Source organism: Ochotona curzoniae, unplaced genomic scaffold, assembly GCF_017591425.1.
Source record: "Ochotona curzoniae isolate NIBS_2020 unplaced genomic scaffold, NIBS_Ocur_1.0 contig_4501, whole genome shotgun sequence".
NCBI classification, from domain to species: domain Eukaryota; kingdom Metazoa; phylum Chordata; class Mammalia; order Lagomorpha; family Ochotonidae; genus Ochotona; species Ochotona curzoniae.
The window spans coordinates 11,244,276-11,264,142 of NW_024466307.1; the positions used below are offsets into that span (position 1 = coordinate 11,244,276).

The following is a 19,867-nucleotide window of genomic DNA, read 5'->3' on the forward strand; positions in this document are numbered from 1 at the left end:
CTGTGGTGCCACCAGACCCCTACAAGTGGGTCTAAATTGCTAAGGAAAACAAAGTGCTTTCCTCTGGTTTGTGCCCCATCCCAATCCGCAAGAGGATTCCAAAATAATGTGTCGTCTTCTTCCTACAAGCAAGCAGGGGAGGCTTCTTTGGGCATCTTGTAATTAATTTCGGTTCTGATTCTATCTATAGACAGATCCCACAGATTGAGGGTGCCTGCCTGAGACTGTCCTCCCTGCCCCCGCTACCCTCACCAGGCTTTAGATCCTGATTGCAAGTCCCAGCCCCAGGCTCTTGTTCCTGGGCTTCTGACCAGCAATCTATAAGCCCCTGCCTTTGTTTTGGCCCATTTGTTCCAGCAGCTGGCAAAACTTAGGGGAACAATTTAGTAGCTCTCCGAGGTCATAAGGAAGGAGCTAGATTGAGAGTGGAGCAGCTGATACTGCAGGAAGAGGCTTAGCCTACTACGCCGTGGCTGCTTAGTATTAATACAGAAAGCTAGTAATTAAGGAATGTTGAATACATCCTAGGCTGTGCTCTAAATGCTTTACTTCTGTTTCACTTAATTCTAATAACTCATTGAAAATAGGTGCTGTTATTATTTACATTTTGCAGGTGAGCAAAAAGAACTTAAAGATGAAATAACTAGATCAAGGTTGTGTCCTATAATGTGAGGTGATCAAAGAATTCACCAGGGGGCAGGCATTGCTGCATAAAAGGCAGAGCTGCTGCCTGTGACCCTGGGATTCAACTTGTGACTGCTCCACTTCCCATGCAGCACCTTGCTAATGTGCCTAAGAAAGTAGTGGAGGCCTTGAAAGAAGGTGTAAGGCCTTGGGCTCTTACACCCTTGTGGTGTACTAGGAGCCCCTACCTCATATGGCTGGACTCTGGTGCGTGTAACCATTTGGGGAGTAAAGCAGTACACAGAGGATCTCTGTCTCCCCCTTGCTCTCCTTCTCTCCATGCAGCCCTGCTTTTTCAAATGCATAAGTAAATCTAACTCTAGCTGGGTGATTGTCTTTAAAACTAGCAAACAAACAAAACCATGAAAAGAATTTCCCAGCACAGTCGGAGTGAGCAGGCAGGTACGTCGGACATGCTGCAAGGGAGCAGCAGGCAGGATAGCAGGGGCTGCCTGCCTCAGCTGTGTTCCATCTTAGTTCTGTGATGCAGCAGGGGCCGGCACTACCCTTAGATTTGGGATCTTTCCAGTACCGCTGGGCAACCTTCCACAGGTTCCATGAAGTGGCAAAGAGTCCAGTTCCAGGAAGTTCTCAGCACTTTCCTCTTGCCCAGCCCTGTGCTGGCAGATTGTGAAGCCTCCGTGAATGCTGCTCTTCATCATTCTTGGCAGTGAGTTTAAGTGGCGGTGCTCATGATGGTAAACTCGATTTACTTTGCAGTGCTTAGCCTGGTGCTGTGGTAGGGTGCAGGCAGCTTCCTCACATCCATTGTTATGGGAGTGAGAAACCACCAAGTCATGTACATCAGACTTTGAGGCTTGGGGGAAAAAGCCTGCAGCTGCCCACAGTAAGTTTCTATAAAGAATGCAAAATGTTCTGAATACCAAGTGTTCTATTTTCTCCTTATGTTTCTTAGTTGAAATCTAAAGTAACCATGAAGCCCTGCATGTGTTCCCATTTCAGAGACACCACAGAATCACAGACACAGTATGCACAGTGTAATTTCACTTGTGTCTTGAGGGATGCATTTCAAGAATGGTTCACCAAGGGCTGGGTGTTGTGGCACAGTGGGTTGGGTCTCTGATTGGAATATCAACATCATATCAGAGCACCAGTTTGAGTTGTGGCTGTTCTGTTTCTGATCCAGCTTCCTGTCAGTGCACTTGGAAAGGGTGGTGGATGGTGGCCTGTGTACTTGGGCCCCTGCTTCTCATGTGGCATACCCAAGTGTGGTTTTTGGTTCCTGGCTTCAGCCTGTACCAGTCCTGGATATTGTGGGTTTTTTTGGAGATGAAAGATATTCCTCTTTCTCCTTCTCTTATTTCCCTCTCCCTCCTCATCTTTCTCTTCCTCGCCCCCTTTCTCTCCCTCTCTTATACTCTGCCTTTTGAATAAATGAATTAAGAACTCTTTAAAAGTAATAGTTCACCAAAATGTTAGAAGTGATGCTGTGTGAATGGTGAATCCATTTCCTGTTGCTGTATAACACATCCCAAAATGTACATGTAATAGGCATTGGGTTTCTCTATTGTTTAAACGTTTACTGCAGGCTCTCTGCTAGGCACCAAGAACATGAAGATGAGTGAACTAAGAGCTCCTGTCTGGAGGAATTATCCACATGGGAAGCAAAATTCCTAACTGTTATTTACTTCTGCAGCAGTTCCTTTATGGAGCAACCAGACCCTGAATTTTCCCTAAACTTTCTCTTGGTCAGCCTCTAGTTTTATAAATAAAACAGTTACCAGGATTTAAATGTAACCATTATTCTAGAAAAGCTGGAGATTTCAGAACTCAGTATTTGAAAGGCTGCCTTGGCAAGCAGTGGACTCAGTTTCCATTTTCCAGGTCTGAGAGACAGCTGGCAGTTTGTAGTGTGGAGAGAGTGAGGTGACTCATGAATGAAAAATGACTTTTCATCTCTCAGTGTAACCTCTGAACGTTGGCAGAGCCAACAGAGTAATTAACACTGCACAGTCTAATTATAAATAAAGCTCTGTGTTCAGTGGCTGCCGAGCAGCAAGCCTGTGCTAGCTAATCTTCCAGATTGGCAGTTACTTTAGTTGTCTAGATAATGTGAAGTCCACTGCAAATCAAAGTGGTTTTCTTGACTTGTTTGAGGAGTCACCCTGGAAAAGTGAACATGGACAGTGCTGCTTGTGGAAGTCCTACCATGTGAATTTTTTTTCTGGGTCCACTTAAATGTTTATTTCAGTCCTAAATTTTTTATCCTGAGAATAAACATCTTGATTTTATGGTGCATTGTTTTATGATGAAATAAAATTGGTCAGAGTTAGGCATTTGCTCAAGTAACAGTTGGATTTTTTTTAAGGTAAAGAAGATTTTAGGAATTAAAAAAAATTATATTTGGGTTGGGATAGTAAACAGGGGAAAGAAAAAATGTGTCAGCTGAGGAGAGCAAAGAGGATGGGAGAAGGGGGCAGAGGTGACATGGCAGCAGCAGCTGTGCCTGTCTGAGGAAAACCAAAATGTCAGTGACACGGATGCCTCCTGCACCGGGCAGAGGCAGAGCAGGCGCCGTGCTCTGCTGTGTGTGCTCCAGAGCTGCGTGGAAGTGTGGCTGCGAGCACAGGACCGGCTGAGGGGTTTGTATGCAGGTCTGGCAGTGGATCACTGAAATTCAGAACAAAGACACTAAGCAGGGAGACGGACTGCACACAGCCAGGAGTTGTGATTACCTTAAAGAAAGGGAGAATTTCAAATCAGGTGCCTAGCTACTGAGAAGTCTGCCATGGAAATTGTGATTGAACACTCACAGAGAGGTTCAACAATGTGTAACAAATACAGAGTGGCTGGGTAGTTTTCTTACTTTAGAATGCTTTTTACTTTTCCTGAGCTCCTAAGAGGTTTCCATTATAGTTCATTATAATATTTCCATTATTATATTTCCATCATTACTTCATTCTAAATGCATGAAACTACAGAGAAAAATGACCTTTACCTTGAGAGGAGGAAAGTCTATTTGCCTGATTTAGGGGTAGCTGGTGTTGCCACTGGCTCAGGGACTGCATTTGTTAGATGATTCTTGAAAGAGGGACAAGTGTAGGGACTTGGGCTTGTGGGACAAGAATAGGCGCTTGGTGTGTGACCGAGTTTTCAGTTGTGCCCGAGTTAACTAGACTTTGGAGGAGCTGTGGAAAACCTGGTCTTGGAGATCTAGCTGGCTTCCCAAAGAATATGATTTAAAGCCAAGACAACCACTTTCCTGCCCTCTGGCACCAGCAGTTTTTGGCTTTCATTTTCTGTTATGGATCTGCTTTATAGTTCACCAGTTACTGCTCGGTTCTTTAGTATTTATTCTACTTGCTCATGTGTAATTTGCTACTCTTCTTTAGCTTCTTGGGGTAGAAACCTACAGATTTTAAGCCTTTTTTTTTTTTCTAACAGGCATTTTTTTAGCAATACTTTTCTCAGATTTGTATTTTCAAATTGTTCATTTCAAATGTTTTCCAAATTTCTTATGATTTTTCTTCTTTGACATAAATTTTCTTTTTGCAGATCTGTGTATTTGAAAGAGAGATGAAGGGAGGAAAGAGAGAGAATATGAATCTATCTGCAGGTTTACTCCACAAATGGTAGCATTGCCATGACTGATATAGGCTGAAACCTGGTGCCAGGCTCTCCCTCCTGATTTCCTGCATGGGTGCCAGAGGCCCCAGGTAGTTGGGCCAGCATCTCCTGCCTTCCCAGGTGCATTAGTGGGGAGCTGGATTGGAAACTGAACAGCCAAAGCTTGAAGGGGAGATGCTGGCTTCGTAAGTGGCAGCTTATTAGCTCATAATGCCGCAGCACCTGCCCTTGGCCCATAAACTGTTAAGTTTTTTGTGTTCCAATTATGTGGAGGTTTTCTACCTATTTGCTGATTGATTTTTAACATCATTTGCTTTTAGTCTGAGAACAGAGTCTCTAAAAGACTGTTTCAGTCCCCTGAAATTTGAGATTGTATTTTATTTCACCCTGGTCAGTGTTTCTCTGATAGCTCATAATTGTTTTTAATATTTTCTGAGTGCCAATTAGGTATATCATTTTGAGTAATAGCATTGGTCAGCTCTTCAGATCTTACTTATTTTTTACCTGTCTTATCAGTTATAAAGATAAAGGTGACAAAAACTCCACCTGAGGTTGCAGGTGTTTGAGTTTTACCATTTTCTATTTTCTGTTTGATGTGTTGTTGTCTTTCTCCTTTTATGACTATAGAATTTCCTTCTCTTACCCTTTTAAATGTCTTTAAGTGTAAATACCTGTCTTTTAAAAAAAATTTATTTATTTTTATTGGAAAGTCAGATAGAGCGGAGGAGAGACAGAGAGGAAGATCTTCCGTCCAATGAGTCACTCCCCAAGTGACTGCAACAGCCGCTGCTGTGCAGATCTGAAGTCAGGAGCCAGCAACTTCCTCCAGGTCTGCCACGCTTTTGTAGGGCCCCAGGGCTTTGGGCCATCCTGGACTGCTTTCCCAGGCCATAAACAGGGAGCTGGATGGGAAGCAGGGCTGCCGGGATTAGAACCGGCGCCCATATGGGACTCCAGCGCATTCAAGATGAGGACTTTGCCACTTGGCCACAGCACGGGGCCTCGTAAATACCTGTCTTCTAGGTAACATATAGTTGATTCTATTTTCCTCCTGTGTGATTATATCTCTGCTACCAACTTGCAAGATTTAACCTATTTACAATTAATTTAAGATTTAAAATGGTTAATGTACAATTTTGCTGGTCTTTTCGTTTGCTTCTTTTGCTTTTGTTTGTCCTGTACTGCTTTATTTTGGGTTAATTGGGTATTTTCTTAGGATTTCATTCTCTATTCTCTAATATGTTTATCTTCTAAAAATTGTTTTTTCTTTGTTTAGGACTAATAATATGCATCCTTAACTTACTGAAGTCTGTGTGTAGTCAGTGTTTTACCCCTTCACATTTTATACCTGAACTTTGTTTCCTAAGCCGTGAGCAAGGAAATGGATCTCAAGTGGAGCAGCCTGAGCGTGAAAGGCCTGTGTGCCACCACGCTGGCCCTGGCTTGATTTTTTTCTTAAGGGTTGCATTTTTGTCTCATTGTCAAGTAATCTTTTTACATATTGGACACTACTGATATATTGTTGACAAACTGGACTTTTTAGAGGGAAATTTCTCCATTTATTGGTTTACTACTCAAATAGTAGCATTAGTTTGGGCTAGGGTGGCCCAAAACTGGAAGCTGAGAAAGTAATCCAGGCCTCCCATGTGGTGGTAGGATCCTCGTTACTTGAAAATCACTGTTGCCACACAGTATGTGCTTTGCAGGAAGCTGCTGTCAGTAACCCAGACACTGATGTGGGATGTTGGCAACCTAGCCGTTTCCTTGGGTTTAATACCCACACACCACAGGCTTGGTTTTATAGTTGGCCAGGCCAGGTCTACGGAAAGTGCAGCAAGAATCTTGGGCCCTGTAATGTGACTCATCTTCCAATTCCTTTTCCTCTTAGGATTTTATTAGGGCTTGGTGTTAGGCTTTCTAGTTTGGATGTGCAGTGGGTGTTTCTCTAGGAAACAGCGTTCGCTGCCGGACCTCGATGTTCAACTTGATGCCCAGGGTGCTGATGAGTTCCGTTTGCTGGGGCTGGATGGCTCTGCCAGTGCTTTGCTATACTGCCTGCCCTCTGATATCTCTCTTCTATGTTAACTTTGTTGCAGCTCCTGTTTTGTATGCCTCCAGTCATTAAGCTCTGCATTTGAGTAGACTCTTAAGCAACCCTTGTTGGAGCCTCTGTCCCTGGCCCCATCCTTCATCTTCCCCATCTGCCAGCCCAATTGTACACTAGGGCTCCAACATGCTGTGCCACAATTGGAAACTGTCCCTAGGCTGAGAACCAGAAAGGTTGTGGGCTCAACCTATTTGTCTCTCAGAAGTCAAATCTTGCCCTGTTGTCAGTATCTGGAAACAACTGCATTTTATTCAGTTGTGTAGAAGTGTATGAGGGGAGGAATATTCTGGAACCAGTACTTTGTCATATTAGAATCAGAAGGCTTCTACCACAATTTTGTATATGTTTAAGCAGACTTGGTAGCTTAAAAGGAAAGATTCAGCCTTAATATCACATAATTGGAACTGAACTAAATGAAGTGAGCTTATGATGCTCATGAACGGATTCAGTTTTCTGATATTCCTGCCACCCACCCCCAGTGGCCCATTGAGTTCTTCGTGAATGAAGCAGACTTGGATGGGAGGGTAATTATTTGGGCTTTGTATCAAGGGGTCACATCTGTAGACATCTCAGTTGGAAAGTTAAAGTTGGTTTTGACAAAGTCCTATCTGGTAAAGGTTGAGAAGGAGCGCTTGCTGGACTGGGCGGGGGGTGGTGGTGGTTGCAGTGGTGGTGGTGTGTGTGTGATGGCACTGCCTGGACAGTGAGGTTCAAGCAACAGAGTGTGCCAGGGCAGGGGTATTTAAAGCCTCGCACATCTTCAAACGTGTTCTCTCTTAATGACCACCCTTCAGATTCTCAGGGGATGCTGATGTATCCAGACTTGTAATTTAACAGGACCACTGTGATTAGCAGGAAAGGTTGTCTCTGAAGGTGGGTTTGTGAGACTGTGTAGGATTTTGTCTGATTAGACCATAGAGAAAAAAGATATCCTTTGTTGTAAGTCCTAGTCTTTTTCTCTTCTGGTTAAATCTAAACTTAAATATATTTTAAGGGTCAAGTGACAGAGAAAAGGGGGAGACAGATCTACCATCTACTAGTTCACTCTCCAAAAAGCCGTAAATGTTAAGTTTGGGCCAGCCTGAGGCAGTAAGCCAGAACTCCAGCCTGCTTTCCTGTGTGGGTGGCGGGGACCTAAGCACTTGGACCATCCTCTGCTGCTTTCCCAGGAACTTTAGCAGGAAGCTGAATCAAAAGTGCGGTGGCTCAGACTCAGACTGATAAGGGCTGCAAGCAGCAGCTTAACCTGGTATACCCCAACACCTACCCTGGCCTAAACTACTTTAAAGTAACATCTTTTTGATTGAAGAAGAGTCTCATTGTGGATGTAGTTGAGTCTGCTTGATAATTAATGTTATCCCCATTTGGAAATGGCCTAGAAGAAATAATTGTCTCATACTTGGAGCTTTTAGCTTTGTATAAATATGTCGGGGGGCCTCAGAAATATGCTTTTTTTGAGACCCTGTTTGAAAATAGCAAGTCTGTGTCTGCCCAAGAAGACTTTTTTTAGATTAGTTCTGTTCTTCTCAAGTTGTTCTGATGGCTTCTTTCTTTAAAGATTGACTTGGTTATTTGAGACAGATGGGAAGAGAGAGCACATACTTCATCTGCTGGCTCAGACCTCACATGGCTGCACTGGCCAGGGCTGAGCCAGGCCAAAGCCAGGAGCTTCCCCTGGGTCTCCCATGTGGATAGCAAGTGCCCCAAAACTTGCCCTGCCTTCCACTGCTTTTCCAGGCCAGTAGTGGGGAGTTGGATCAGAAGTGGAACAGTACATGAACTGACACCTGTATGACATGCCCATTTCACAGACAGTGGCTTAATCCACTGTGTCACGATACCAACCCCTGTTTTGGCTTCATGGTTTTAAAATACCACCTCTTTCATTTCACCTTCTCAGAAAATGTGGTGGTTTAAAGGGATTAAGGGCTGTTGGTGTTTGCTCCATTCCTTTCACGTTGTTTACTGGGTTGTTTGTCATGGCTCTCTCTACTTTTGTCCTGACTTCTGAATTGTGTCCCTCACTTAACTCTGGTGTCCACACCCTGTACACTATACCCTTGGTTTCTCACCATATCCTCTCCACACATTTAATCCAGAGTTAACAGTTTGCTTGCCTTTGAAATATTTTCATTCACTTTTAAGCTGACAGAATATACATGACATGCTTCCTCTTTTATCAGACCTTGTAAGGGCTGCTGACGGTTCTTATGGAGACTGGTATCTAATAAATTCCACTGGGCTTTCTGAACTCAACTATTCTTGTTCCCTGGGTCTCCACTCCCATGCCCTCTCCCATAGCAAAACATTCTCTCTTCATGTTAGTATTCTCCTCAAGCCACCTGTGTCTTTCCTACAATGACCTGTGGCTTTGGGCCGATGGCTTTGCTACCATAGTCACAGAAAACAGGAAGGCTATGTGCCACCCCAGTCTCATGATGCTGTCTGTCTCAGTACCGGTCCTCCAGGCTGGGAGGAAGCAGGGACCCAGCTTCCAGGAAGGGTTGTCCCTCCGTTGGCCTTCTTGTGCCCTGTCCACCTTGTCAGTTTTTACTCTTCCTTCCCATAGATTGTATGCCTGAGTTGTTCCCATCTTAGACAAACAAAAAGGGATTTTATTCTGCACCACATTTTCTCTTGTCTGACCATGGTACTTTTATTCTTGATACATGGGTGTGTCCCTTGAAAGAATGACCTTCAGCCCTTGCTTTGCCTTTCAACCTTCCATTCTCTCCATGGCCCTGAAAGTACCTCATGAGAGCCAACTGCACGGGTTCCTTGAGCTTCACTTTCCTTGGCCTGTCTCAGGCAGTACCAGTGACCACTTCCTGCCTGGGGAACCCCTCCTCCGGTGGCTGGGATGCGGCTCTGCAGACTGCCGTGCAGTTCTCCATGCTGCCACTCCTTGACCCAGCTCCTCGGTGCTGGTGCTCCTTTTAAGTGGTCTCACTTGTTTGTGTGGTTTTCATTAGCACCAAGACCCATGTGATTCAGAAATCTGAATCTTATTTTGAACTGCCAACCACATAACACAGTCCTTATAGCAGTCCTACACAATGGTAATGTCTTCCACATTGATAGTAAGGAAAATAAAGTTAAATAACCTGTTTGATGTCAGGTGATCAGGTGGAAGAGCCAGCATCTAAAATCAGGCCTTCAGCTTATTAATATATTAAGTTATCGACTAATTTGACTCTTATTGATTAACCTTAGTGCTACAAAGCATTTCCAGCTCTTAGTCTGACAAATATTTAAACTATATCTTATCCCACACTGAATGCCATCTTATAATCCAGTTGTTAATTGCTCAAATGGACAAGGAAGATGGGGAGAGAAGGGAAGAGAGGGAATGTTAAAACCTGTATTCACAAGCTCAATGAATGATGTTCCTGCTTCCAGCTACCCAAGTCAGCTGTGTATAGGGACATACCTCCCCCTCTCTCACCACCTTAATGGCCTGTCCAACTCAGTGGGGCATTTGTCATTCATTTTGCATGTTTAGCATGACTTGTAATCATTCCTTCCTCTTCACTTCCTGCTGTGCTGCTGTCACAGTGGAGAACTTGGTCTTGAGCTAGATAGTGGTACAGTGATAGTGTGACCCACCGCTTCACAGAGTATCCAGGCTTTAGAACCATGATTTTTTTTTACTTTTGTTATTGAAGTTTTGTAACATTAAAAATTAATCATTATAAAAATGAAATTAAAAAGACATGCAAAATATAAACTCCACTTTAAGTAGTATTAAAGTCAGCTTACATAAAATCACTTTGTCAAATTGCCATGGAAGTTTTTGGGTACTAATTTTCTATGCGTGCCTTGTCACAGATGGATAGCAAACAGTCTGGATTGGCGCTGGTCCAGGAACCATGTCAAGGAGGCAGCGCTCCCAGGAGCTGATGAAAAGCAAACTCTTCAGTGATCCTAGATTATTACCACATGGGCTTCTGTTACTTGAAAAAGAAACATTTCCACCAGGAGCTGTTGGCTTACAGATAGCTTGTGTATGAGGATTTAAGAGGTTTGAGAAAACCCTTTGTTTCTTAAGTTTACCATCTTTATGGTAGGAGTAAGTCCTGTTAGAACAAGAGGTAATCATGTGTTATAATTTGTGCTAAAATCAAAGAAACAAGCCAATGTTTTCTTAAACACCTTGAAACACAGTCTTCATGGACAACCCATTAAAAAGTTATTTCTCTGGGTGGGTGTGGGTGTGTGTTGAAATTGATAGGTTTATATGTGCCCAAAAGTCAGCCTCTGATATTAAGTAAAATTTCCATTGCTGAAAGATTAAAAGTCTGCACAGGTAATCTGGATGTTAAATAATAAGTTAAACTGGATTTTGGTAGACATTTGACTAAACCCTTGTCAGAAAATTTAGGTCAATGATGTATAGACAGGAGATGTTAAATGGTTAAACTGCAGACCATCTCTTGGCTTAACCCATTCTTTCTTTAAAAAGAAGATTTTAAAGGCAGAAAGGAGAGGGAAATGGAGAGACAGAGAAAGCTTCCATCTACTGGTTCACTTCCCAAATAGCCACAACATCAGGAATGGGCCAGGCTGTGGCAGGAACCCGGGACTCCTGTCCTGAGCTCTCCTGGGTGGCAGCGACCCAAGTGACTGGCTCATGTGTTTCCCCTGCTTTCCCCCGCGTTCCCAGATGTGTTAGTGGGAAGTTGTATCAGAGGCAGAGCAGCTGGGACACGAACTGGCGTTCTGGTATGGGATGCTGCCTTGGCAAGTCATGACTTAACCCACTGTGCCACAGTACCAGCCCCTGTCCCTTAGCTTTAAACAGCACATGACTGAAAAAATGAAAGAACCAAATTTTGAGGAAACACAATTCAGGAATGAGAATGCACCAACTGCTACATTGAGATTCCAGTCAGTTAGTTTAGAAATATATTAAGTAAAACTACACTGTCCAGACCCCATTGTTGTCTGCATCAGGTCCAACATGCAAAGAAGCTGTAGGCAAGTGCATGAGAAATGCCATCTCCCCGTGTGAGTTATATGGGATCAAAAAGTCAGAAGAACCTTTTGTTCATTGTAGGATATAAAGGAAATTGAGCAGCGAATCTTTAGCGCCGTGCCAGGTTCTGAAAAATTACCACAATGAATGTCTAGCATGAACAACTTCATCACCAACTACCAAGTAAATGACGCAGGTGTAAATTTTCATATTTTATTAAATTAATTTAAGCAGCAAGGATGCAGTGTAACTGGAGAGAGCCGATTCTTAAGGAAATTGGAAGGTATGAAGGTTGTTAACTTTTCTTCCGTTTTCAGACCACTCGCGAAAATGGATAGATAATATCTTGCTAAACCCAGACCTAGATAATGACTAAAAGTTTTATTTAAAGAAAACTTTTAAGGTGATGTAGTGCAGAATTTGGAATGGAAAGAAGCGGGAAAAGACACCCTCACCAGGGTCTGTGTGCTGCTCAAAACAGAAGTGTGAAATGAAAACTTACTTTTTAAAATAGGAAATCTAAAAAGAAAACTAAAGAAAAAAGGTCAACCATGTAGCAGGTTCCAAGTTACAGAATGACAGATGTTCTGCAGGTGGACAGATAAGAGGAAGTGGTGGGCCAAGCGCAGTAGCCTGGCAGCTGTGGTCCTTGCCTTGCACATGCCAGGATCCCATGTGGCTGCCAGTTCTAATCTTGGCATTCCCGCTTCCCATCCAGCTCCTTTTTTGTGACCTGGGAAAGCAGTCAAGGATGGTTCAAAAGCCTTGGGACCCTGCATTCGTGTGGGAGACCTGGAGGAGGCTCTGGGATTCTGACTTTCTGATAAAAATAAAATCTTAAGAAAAAGAAGAGGAGGAATTGGTGACTTTGAAGACATGTGAAGGAGAGTGTGAAATGGCAGCTCCGGGTGGGCATGGTGGCACCGCAGGTTACGCTGCTGCCTGCAACACTAACGTCCTGTGTCAGAGATCCAGTCCCAGCTGCTCCTCTTATCAGCCACCTGCTAATGCACCTAGTGAGACAGCAGGTGCTGGCTCAAGTGTTAGGCTTCTGCCAACCACTGTGGAAGACCCAGATGGAGTTCCCAGCGCCTGGCTGCAACCTCACCTGATTCTGTTGCAACGATTTGAGCCAGAGGATGACAATCTTTCTCTCTCTACCTTTCAAATGTAAATAAATTATTATCAGAAAGAAAAAGCACGGACCTCGCTTGTGCTCAGAGGAGTAGGCAGTTTCGGGTGGCCAGAGCTCCCCCAGGAATACAGTGACCTAGGGTACAGAGCCACTGTCTGGTTGGGATCTCACCGCAGGGAAGATCCAGACCTGCACCGCTCAAACTGACATGCACGTAAGCCACAGGAATTCCTGTGCAAGGCAGGATTGTGAACATCTGCCCTCCTCACACACTACCGTGTGTAACGCAGATACTGCTGCACTCTACACCACTGTCTTTTGAGTAGCAGAACTAAATTTTATCTTAATATTTATCAATGTTTTGTTTGCTAATAGGAGTTATAGGAGTTGCCACTATTGGCGTTTGTTGAGTAGTACGAAATACATGGCTTTTTTTTTTTTAATTAAGGTAAATGGTTTTATTTAAACTTTATTCTGTTAATGATGCGATGATACTTTTAACAACCTTATTGCCAGGTGCAGAATAAATAATTTAGTCATAATATCACCTCTTCTATTGAATTAGTTAAAGTACAGACAATCAATTTGGTGATGGAAAGAGCCTCAAGCTTGAATTAGGGGCAGGTGTTACATCACAGCCAAGTTAAGGTACTACCTGAGACGCCTGGATCTCAGTGTCAGTTCAAGTCCCTGCTGCTTGCTTCCTGCTGGTGCACTCCGAAAGGCAGTAGATAATGGCTGAGGTACTCGCTCCCTGCCCCCTCACGGGGGAGGACAGATGCTTTCCTTCTGGCTGGGACCTGTGCAGCAGGAACCAGCGAATGGAAGAGCTCACCCTCTGGCTCTGTATGTATGTGCACGGATCTGGGTGTCATTCTGCCTTTCATGTAAATAAATCTTGTAAAAATTTAGGAATTCGATTTTTAGTTATCTCAATAAAGTCATACAACTGTTTTGTAATATAACTCAGTTTTTTCTTTTGTTATCTTGGGTCTAAAGTGGGATATTTGTTATAGAATTATTGTAAGTGTTGGGAATATAAACATATAAAGTTTTCTGTAGGGAAAGGCTAATGATGATCTCAGTTTGACAATTTTTTTTGAAGATTTATTAGAAAGGCAGATATACAGAGAGGAAGAGACAGAAAGGAAGATCTTCCATCTGATGATTTGTTCCCCAAAGCGGCCACAAGGACTGGAGCTGAGCCAGTTCCAAGCCAGGAGCCCATGCAGGTGCAGGGTCCCAAGGCTTTGGACTGTTCTTGATGCTTTCCCAGATCACAAGCAGGGAGCTGGATGGGAAGTAGCGCTGCTGGGACAAGAACCGGCACCCAATGTGAGATCCTGGTGCATGCCAGGTGAGGACTTTAGGCACTTAGCTACCGCACCAGGCCCGGTTTATAACTTTTGAAATCTCTTACAAGCTAACCTTTAGTGATTTTTTTTTAATAAAGAATTTTGAATGGCCTAATTAATATGTGTGGGATTACTTATCCTTTCAGCTTTTTGGTCTTCTTTTCCTTAATGATTCTTGGCAAATTACGTTTTAGGGGATGAGATTGGTTCTTGGCAGCTTGCGAATCTGCCTCCACTGCCTTACCCCAAAGTCTATTAACATTCCCAACGTAAGGTGTGTTCATCACTGATGGGAGTGTATTGTATTTGCAGATGCTGTGCAAGCATGAAAAACAAATTGATCTGATTTTTGGGGTGACTTGTTGTTATAGGAAATTTTGTGTAAGATTGCTATGTGACGGGAATTGCTTAGTCACCACCAGGCCCAGAAACAGGCACAGCAGTTGCAGTGCTCCGCAGGGGGAGGGGTTCAGAAGTGATGACTAGGAAGATGCTGGGAGCAGGTTTGAGCCCTTTGGGCAGGGATTCAGGGATCTCGTGCCCAGAACTCAGAAGGAGAGCATATTCCTAGCTTCAATGACTCCATATTCTGTGGGGACAGAGCCAGCTGGAAGCAGGCTGATGCAGGCCCTGGGATGTGCGGGTCAGGGCCCACAGGGCTGGACAGGAATGTATTAGGGAGATTGGTATGTAGTCTCAGCTGTGTCTTTTGATGCCAGCCTGTTTATTTAGCATTTTTGTTTTGTGACTGTGGGATACTCTCATTTATGCTTGAACTTGAAATGGATGGCTCAACGTTGTGAGCACCTTGTTTATTAATTTAATAGCTCTGAGATTGGAGCGAGTGTCGGCAGTTGAAGAGTGAGTGTGGTCCTGCCAGCAGACGTCTTGCTGTAATCTGTGTTCTCTAACTCTGGGCCTGGTCTTTGCTTTGGTTTTGCAGATCGCCTGCAGCTCCCCAGGAATATGATTGAAAACAGCATGTTTGAGGAAGAACCAGATGTGGTGGATTTAGCCAAAGAGCCTTGTTTACATCCTCTAGAGCCGGATGAGGTGGAGTATGAGCCCCGTGGCTCCCGCCTGCTGGTGCGGGGCCTTGGTGAGCACGAGATGGACGAAGAGGAGGAGGACTACGAGTCGTCGGCAAAACTGCTGGGCATGTCCTTCATGAACAGGAGCTCGGGCCTCCGGAACAGTGCCGCCGGCTACCGGCAGAGCCCGGATGGGGCTTGTTCAGTACCCTCCGCAAGGACCATGGGGGTCTGTGCTTTTGTCATTGTGGTTGCTGTTTCTGTAATCATGGTGATTTACCTGCTGCCCAGGTGTACCTTTACCAAAGAAGGATGCCATAAGAAAAACCAGTCCATGGAACTAATTCAGCCAATTGCCACAAATGGGAAGCTGTTTCCGTGGGCCCAGATGCGGCTTCCTGCGGCCATCATCCCGCTGCGCTATGAGCTTAACCTACATCCAAACCTAACCTCCATGACATTCAGTGGTTCAGTGACAATTTCTGTTCAAGCTGTTCAGGCCACTTGGAACATCATTCTTCATAGCACAGGCCATAATATTTCAAGAGTGACCTTTATGTCTGCAGTTTCAAACCAGGAAAAGCAAGTTGAGATCCTGGAGTATCCGTTTCATGAACAGATTGCAATCGTGGCCCCCGAAGCCCTCCTCGAGGGGCACAATTACACCATACGGATAGAATATACAGCAAACATCTCCAGCTCATACTACGGGTTTTATGGCATCACCTACACAGATGAGAATCACGAGAAAAAGTAGGTCCCTCTTGCATGATTCTGGGTCTGCGGCTTTGGCGTCCTCTGCAGAGCTGTGGCCCATGCCACAGACTCAGGGTGACTTAGCCAATGACGCAGAAGACGGTGAGAAGGTGGCTGGGAATGACAGAGAGTGGCTCCAGGTCAAAGCCCTAGGCATCATCGTATTGGGGCAGGATGATGGAGTATGTGCTGGTGGAAGGGGATGAAGAAGATCCTGTGAGTCAGAATCTCTTCTCACAAATGCTTAAGTCACCTTGAGCCTTTTTTATAAGATGAATCCAGTGTTCTGTCACCCTGCCTAGTTCCTGTGGGAGTCAAAGCAAAGAGGAGTCTGAGTTGTTCTTTAGGATCCATTTTCCTAGTGTGCAGAGCTTTTAGGAGGTGCTTAGGAGAAAAGGCAGGAGGAAGTATGGGGTGCTTCCATGTATCACTTTTAGTATCCTTAATCTTGACTTTTTTTTTCCTTAAATACCAGTCTGACTATTGGATTTCTGATGGAAAGATTTTTAAGCAGTCTAGGCGAGAATTTGGTTTTGGAAAGAAAATAAAAGTGACACAAAATGTAAACTTACTTAGTTCCCTACTTAGATAATATATTCTGAACTTTAACTTTAGCGTTTATTGGCTTGTAGTTCAGAATTCTGCCAAGATGCAGAGCCCCCTGCATACAGTTGGGCGGCTGTGGTGGCAGTTCTCTGAGGACACAGGTTAATGACGTGGAGTCCCTACCACCTGTTGATGTATTGTGGGAGGAATAAGTGTGTAGCAGAGTAAGTCACCTTTGATAGGGGACCGCTTGCTGGCTGGACTCATCGGTGGAAAATGCTAAAAAATGAAATGTGGTTCCCTGAAAAAAGAAATGCAGTATTTTTAAATGGCATTTAAAAATTGGCTTCAAAATTAATTGTGAAACTTATTAATATATAAAATACAGGTTCATTAATATACCTGCTTGGAATAAGATGAATGCCCTGGATGGTTTTAAAAATTTAGCATGTCTGAGAGCTGTAGTTCAGAGCAGTGTTTAGTCTTGCTTAGTGATGTTGCAGAGTTCCTTATAGTTTTCCTTCTGGTGTATAGTTAGAGTGATAAGGATGTATTCCTTGTTAATTGGCCAACACTGCTGAGTGTGTGTAAAAGCCATCGATGCTGTGTTTCTTGTGAGCTGGGCAGCTCCTTCCTCCTGCCAGTCTCCCTTCCCTGCACGCTGTGCCGCTGCTTGCTCCTGTGTTTGTCTGTAAGCAGTCTCAGGTTTAGGGTCCTCCAGTAATTCCTCATTTCCGACAGGATTCAGCTCAAGGCCGTTGGTGATGTGGCCTCTGGTTTCCTCTCATGGCCCCCTACCTGCCATATTGAACTTTGGGTTCATTTTCCTAAAATCTAATGAAATTGATAGCCTGCATTTACCAGGACCTGGAGTGCCAGAACTGTCACAGGAGTTTTATTTATTTGATCTTTTATGCTGTTTAACCCACTAAAATGAAAAATATTAATACCGTGTTCATTTTACATCTGAGGAAGAAGCGGGGAAACCGAATCCAAGACCAGTTTACCCACAGAGGTACCTGCTTGGCCACCCTAGTCACCGGCTCTCGTCCACTGCACACTGTTGTTGCCAGTGCCTACAGATCTTCCCTCACCCCCACCAACTTGTAACTGTAGAGCAGTACTTGAAAAAGTGCCGGGAACATGGCCAGGATTTCTGAAAGCAACCTAGTTGTCAATGAAAGCAGGATTGAGATATTTAGCATAGAGAGGGCAGTCTGCATGAGTCACTGGGGAGCAAGCAGCCTTTTCCAAGGGGCTTTTATGGGAGGTAGTTGGGATCGCCTTTCTTTTGGTGACACTTAGCAGTTCTGTTTGTCCCCGCACAATTTGGTCCTCTGTATTAATAATAAAAATACCATCAAATGTCATCCCCCAGACCCATGAGCCCTCTTCCAGAATCTTCTGATGAGTAGGTAAGAATGTGGAATGTTGGGTCCAGTGGAGAAATGGAATGTGAAAAACGTGCTGTGCTTATTTGGCTTCACTTGTGTAGATTGCTTCCTGTCTTACCCAATAGAAATGCCTTCTTAACAGAAAACAGTTACTGGGAACACAGGGAACAGTGACACGCATAGCTTTACCAGGGAAAGAGTACGGTGATTTCAAGTGAAAAAGAAGAGCTGTGGTTATCTTGCTTATATAATGAACATCCATATGGGCCTTAATGTTAAACAAGTTGGTTTTGATATGAAAAGCTTAAATCTTAATAAAAACATTGAGTGCTAGGAGATCCCATTTCACTCTTAATTGGACAGATCAGACAACTGAGATGTAGATGACAGATGTGCCCAGAGTTTAGAGAGTGAGTGTTTGACTTCCACATCCCATACTCTTTCTTTCCTAGCTGCTTTCTAGTAGTGGAAACTGAGCCCCAAGCACAAGAGGCTGCATCGGTGCCAATCCCAAGCAGAGGTTGTGTCTGCCATGTTTACTGAATCTCAGATGCACACAACTGGGTTGTGCTTGCCCTGGTGACTCCGATCTGCACTGTTATTCTAAGTAATTGAAAATCTTGATTTTTCCTGTTTATGTTCTTCCCCTAACCCAGAACTGAAGACTTTTATATTTTACCTTCTTAGCTATTTCTACTGTAGGAGGAGGAGATGTTCTTTTTCCTCTCTAAAGAGAGTAAAGGAATCCAAATACTACAGGACACCTAGCTTTTCAAGTCTTCCTGAAAGTGGAAGCCCTGAATTAGGGATTTAGCAAAGTTAATCTGTACCTGGGCTGCTGTTATAGTGTAACAGGTGAAACCACCATCTGTGATGCCAACATGCCATATGGGCACTGGGTCATGTCCCAGCTGCTCCGCTTCTGATCCAACTTCCAGCTGATTGCCTGGGACAAGTAGCAGAGATGACCCAAGTAATTGGCCCCTGCTCCCACATGGATGAAGCTCCTGGCTTTGGTTTGGCCTATTTCCAGTTGTTGGCAGTCCTTAGGAGAGTAAACGTGCATGTAGGTGTGTGTGTATGTATGTGTTTACTTCTCTCTCTGTAACTCTGCTCTCAGATAAAATTGAACAGATTATTAGTGGCAATTAATGATCACCCTTATTGATTGTCCATTAGAGAGAGAGAATCTCCCATGCTCAGCTGAGTCAGACTGAATGCATGAGCCAGGAACTCCATCCAGGTCTGAACCCATCTGGATGTTGGGCCATCATCTGCCTTCCCAGGTGCATTAACAGGAATTCAAGTGACGCAGCTGGGACACTGATGGAGGGTGCAGGAGTCCCAAGTTGTGGCATAACCTACTGTGCCATCCCAAGTCCCTGGGCATGTGCTGCTCACACTTTCTGGAGTGTTCTTTCTTCCCTTCTCTGTCTTTCCAAGTATTCTCCTCATTTAAGGTCCTGTTAAGATTTTTGTGCTAGTATTTTTGTTATATTGCTTTAACTGTTAGTCAGAATTTGTTTGTTATGCTTTGTTCCACTGTTAGGACATGATTTGCAGCCTGACCCAAGTTCCTACTCATTGCATAAACCTCTGCCTCTCCTAGGTAACTATGAATGACGGGGATTACTCTGCTTACCTTCATATCCCTGATACTAGGGCAGAGTGCCTGTTTATTCAGGAAGTGTTGAATAACTGTTGGATTAAATTTGTGTTTTAGGTACTTCGCGGCAACTCAGTTTGAACCCCTAGCAGCAAGATCTGCTTTTCCCTGTTTTGATGAACCAGCATTTAAAGCCACATTTATCATCAGGATCGTAAGGAATGCACAGTATACTGCTTTATCAAACATGCCTAAGGTACTCTTCTTCTTGATGGCAAATCTGTGAACACTGAATTCCTGTTTGCCAGGCACCCTTTTAGCATGACTATAATCATTTACATTAGTGTTCTTTCCCAGAATACTTAAGATTGGTTGGGAAATCAGCCTCTGAAGCACTTGAGGAAAGAGAGAACTCTTGCGCCTGTGGGCAGGAAATGGGCAGTGTGCACTGTGAATGAAGGTTGTGCAAATATGAGTCCTGTGAGCCAATACAAAATGAGAGTGGCATTTTCTGAGGTGCAGTGAGCCTGCCATTCTAAACAGCAGTGCTTGATAGTGTTGAGCCGTGATGGTGCTGGTGTTTACTGGCAGATGCAAAATCAATCCTGTAGCTTGTAAGTAGACAGTAAGAACAGGAGTCTCTTGGGGTGATAGCAGTGCCGGGGCAGCAGGTGAAACCAAGGAGAGTTG

General features: G+C 44.0%; 1 protein-coding gene across 2 annotated transcripts in view; it reads left to right on the forward strand.

Annotated features, from left to right (window-relative positions):
• The window catches only part of LOC121160340 (leucyl and cystinyl aminopeptidase), an 80,723-nt gene that overhangs the window by 16,808 nt on the left and 44,048 nt on the right, over positions 1-19,867 (forward strand). For both annotated transcript variants that reach the window (XM_040986083.1, XM_040986082.1), the window contains exons 2-3: positions 14,788-15,628; positions 19,295-19,433. In XM_040986083.1, the coding sequence (XP_040842017.1) occupies positions 14,788-15,628; positions 19,295-19,433 (980 nt within the window). The remainder of the gene's footprint in view (positions 1-14,787; positions 15,629-19,294; positions 19,434-19,867) is intronic.